Genomic DNA, 4,113 nt, shown 5'->3' with positions numbered 1-4,113 from the left:
TAAGTCGTTTTCTCCATTAACTAATAGAAATGCATAGAGGATACTAATTTTGAAGCTAGGTGTATTTGAGTCTGGTGTTTTCAGTTAAACCAAAAGCAGTTAATAGCTTTATTAGCATTGCTTTGTTTGACAACTATACTTGATAATCATGAGACTATGAAGTTTAATTGTTATAATAAGCATTTGCTCGAGCGGGCCCAGTAACATCTCCATTGGAGACTTTGTTGTTACTGTGTTTGGCATATCAAATATGTCACGGGGAGCATGCCAGGCTCTGCCATGCGGGCGAGATACTCTCGGTAGCTTGCCAGGCTCTCCAAGAGGGGTGGAGGAATCAAACTTAGGTCAGCCATGTTGGCCGCTTGTAAGGCGAACGCCCTACCGCTGTGCTATCACTATACTTACTTATATATTAAATATAGAAGATCTGTATACTATGAGTTCGATTCCTCCGCCCCTCTCGGAGAGCCCGGCAAGCTACCGAGAGTATTTGATATGCCAGACACAGTAACAACAAAGTCTCCAATGGAGACGTTACTATACACATATGAACATATTTTCGGGGCTGGAGCAATAGCACAGTGGGAAGGGCATTTTCCTTCACGTGGCTGACCTGGATTCGATTCCCAGCATCCCAAATGTTCACCCAAGCACCGCCAGGAGTAATTCCTGAGTACCGAGCCAGGAGTAACCCCTGAGCATTGCTGGGTGTGACCCCAAAAGCAAAAAACAAAGAAACAAAGAGAGAACACCAACAAAAAATCTATTACTGTGTCTATTAACACAATCATTCTTTGATGCTATGGCAATCTATAGAAGATAAAGTGCTTTAGTAATTTGCTAGATAACCAAAGGGAGAGTTTTCTCAGGTTTGTAAATCGAAGAGGATGTCAACCTCTACTAGTTAAGGGCATTTTACAGTAGGTAACATTTTGCGTGTTCTAATTATGGATAATGAATGAGAATCATTCTCACAATAATTTGGTTATATGCACTCATAAGCTAACTATGAAAAATAATTCACAAGATATTCAAAAAATTTAAAATAGATGTATCTCTGGAGATTGTGCTAGATAAGGGTGAACAGCATTTATATTTTATTTTATTTTTGATTAAAATTTGATTTTTGATTTTGGGCTCACACTTGATGGTGCTCAGGGCTTACACCTGGTTCTGTACAGAGTGACCATACCTGAAAGTGCTCCGGGATTATATGTAGCACCAGACAGATGCAGGTTTGTCCATGCAAGGCAAGTGTCCTACCTGATTCACTATCCCACAGACACAATGTTTTTTCTTTTACAAAATGAGTTTCCTCTAGGCCAGAGAGGATAATAGAATATAAGAGAGGCTGTTTACAGCCAATATTGCTAGAATAATGGTTCTTAATGGTATAATTGAATTTGAAATTTGCTTCATAATGGTCACGAATCACGACCATTTTGTTATTCATGGATTGCCTTGAGCAGGCCCCAGTAATGTCTCCTTCTTCCTAGCCCTGAGATTTTTAAGAAAGTGCTATATTCAAGGCTCTTTAGGAGAATGAGACCCATCATTGTTACTGGTATTTGGCATATTGGGTACGCCACGTGGAGTTTGCCAGACTCTGCTGTGGTTTGCCAGACTCTGCCGAGATTCATAATGGTAGAAATTTTTAATTGTGTACTTAATTTTAATTATTTAATTTTAAATAATTAGTAAAGATCAACATACGTATATTTGTTGTAGTAAATGTATGTTAATAAAAGTTGGCAGTTTTCATAGGTCTTGTGCTCTTTTAAAAACAAATAATTCATCTTAAGAGCTCTAGATAATTTATCCTCCCCAAAATTAGTGAGATAATTATGACATTTAAAATACCTTGAATCTACATGCATTTTTCTCCCATTTTATATGTAGATAAGATATGCTGCTTATCACAGATATCAAAAAAAATGGTTCCTTTCCTACTCTAATACAATGCTTAACATAACTAATGAAAAATTTTTCCTAAAAACTAAAAAATCAGATGTGAATTCTGGATCTCTTTTTAATAATAATTTATTGAGGTAATATAGGTTAAAATAGTGTTTATATTATTGTTTTCTTCTGATAATGCTACTTCAATCACTCTGCCACCAAAGTGTCAATGACCCTCCACCATTCCATTTTCTTCAACCCTTAAGGAGAAAGTTGAGAGGAGAAAATTCATATACTAAAACCATCAAGAATATGAATAAATCTAGTTCAATATCTTAAAGACCATATTCAACAATTCCACAGGAATATTATAATTCAAAGGAAAAACTTAAAGCCTTTTCTGTAATATGTGCACTTTCACCACTACTACCTAAGATTTTTTTTGATTCTTAGCCACAACAAGAAGGCAAGGAAAAGAACTAAAAAAAATTCAAAATGGTAATATTCAAATTATTACTTCAAATTATTACTACTCACAAATGATGTGATATTTTACATCAAGTACTAAAATGGTCATCAAAAAACTAGAAGTGAAAAAGTTGATAAAATAAAATGTCAGGCTGCAAAATCAATAAGTAAATATGTTGCATGTATATATGTAAATAAAAATGGACAAGAGAAAGAAATAAAAAAGAGCAATTATATATCAAAAAATCATGAATCTAAAAATTAATAGAATCACTCTTTACAGCTCATTCAAGAAATTTTCGTCCAAATAATTGGAATTGACTATTGGCAAAAAAATTACTTCTCAACATTTTCACGTAAAATTGTGATACAATTTCCGATGTAATTTAATAGCATGTTCTCCAGATATTTGACCAGCTTTCCCGCACAACCTCATTTTTCAACTTTCTAACATTGCATCTCATAAATGTAGAGAATGAATGATAATTTATCCTAATAATAAAATTTTTGGTTGGTGTATGTGTTATTGAATAGATCTGATGTGTGCATTTTGTTCGTTTGCAGATACTATATGGCTGCTCTGGTAGCTTAGAGCTTCTCCTTGGAATTCATGAAAAACCAAAGTTTTGTAACTGAATTTGTCCTCCTGGGACTCTCACAAAATCCAGACATTCAGAAAATAATATTTGTTGTATTTCTCATTGTCTACATTGCAACGGTTAGTGGGAATCTGCTAATTGTGGTGGCCATCCTGAGCAGTCCAGCGCTCCTGGGCTCCCCAATGTACTTCTTCCTGGCTTTTCTATCCTTCCTGGATGTGTGTCTCTCCTCAGTCACTGCCCCAAAAATGATTGTTGACCTTCTCAATGAAAAGAAAACCATCTCCTTTGGAGGCTGTATAACACAGGTATTTGCGGGACACTTCTTTGGTGGGGCAGAGATGATCGTCCTCACAGCCATGGCCTATGACAGGTATGTGGCCATCTGTAAGCCTTTACACTATTCTTCCATCATGACCTCAAGGCTCTGCAGCATTTTGATTGGAGTAGCCTGGACCGGGGGACTTCTTCATTCCATCATCCAAATTGCCTTTACTTCTCAGCTGCCCTTCTGTGGTCCCCATGTCATTGATCATTTTGCATGTGACTTGTTCTCTTTACTAAAACTTGCCTGCACTGATACTTATGTCTTTGGCCTTTTGGTGGTAGCCAACAGCGGATTAATCTGCATCCTAATCTTTTGCATGTTGCTTGTGTCTTATGGGGTCATTCTGTTCTCTCTGAGAAGACACAGTACTGAAGGACAAAGGAAAGCCCTCTCCACCTGTGGATCTCACATTGCTGTTGTGGTTATGTTGTTTGTTCCATGTATATTTGAATATGCAAGGCCTCCATCTTCTTTCTACTTTGATAAAATGGTGGAGATATTCTACACCATGCTAACTCCTTTGCTCAATCCCTTAATTTATACCTTCAGGAATAAGGAGATGAAGAATGCGATGACTAAACTGTGGAAACGATTAATAGCTATTTTTCATAAAAAATAAATCATTGGGCCAAAGTGATAGCACAGCCGGTAGGGCATTTGCCTTGCAAGTGGCCGACCTGGGTTCAATCCCCGGCATCCCATATGGTTCCCCCAAGCACCACCAGGAGTAATTCCTGAGTGCAGAGTCAGGAGTAATCCCTGAGCATTGCTGGGTGTGACCCAAAAAGCAAAACAAAAAAAATCATTATGCACAGAAAA

General features: G+C 37.1%; 1 protein-coding gene across 1 annotated transcript; it reads left to right on the top strand.

Annotated features, from left to right (window-relative positions):
- Positions 1-2,977: 2,977 nt before the first annotated feature.
- LOC130045412 (olfactory receptor 4C15-like) lies at positions 2,978-3,913 on the top strand. The gene has a single exon (XM_056138271.1). It carries the CDS (start codon positions 2,978-2,980, stop codon positions 3,911-3,913), a length of 936 nt encoding a protein of 311 aa, XP_055994246.1.
- The last annotated feature ends 200 nt before the right edge of the window (positions 3,914-4,113 follow it).

This window comes from Sorex fumeus, unplaced genomic scaffold, assembly GCF_029834395.1.
Source record: "Sorex fumeus unplaced genomic scaffold, SorFum_2.1 ptg000007l, whole genome shotgun sequence".
Taxonomy (NCBI): Eukaryota; Metazoa; Chordata; class Mammalia; order Eulipotyphla; family Soricidae; genus Sorex; species Sorex fumeus.
Note: the sequence above shows the minus strand (reverse complement) of the source record. Positions and strands in the feature narration are given on the sequence as shown.

Bases quoted from the DNA above. Each gene is read 5' to 3' on its own strand.
- LOC130045412 (XM_056138271.1), top strand. From the start codon at position 2,978: ATGAAAAACCAAAGTTTTGTAACTGAATTTGTCCTCCTGGGACTCTCA.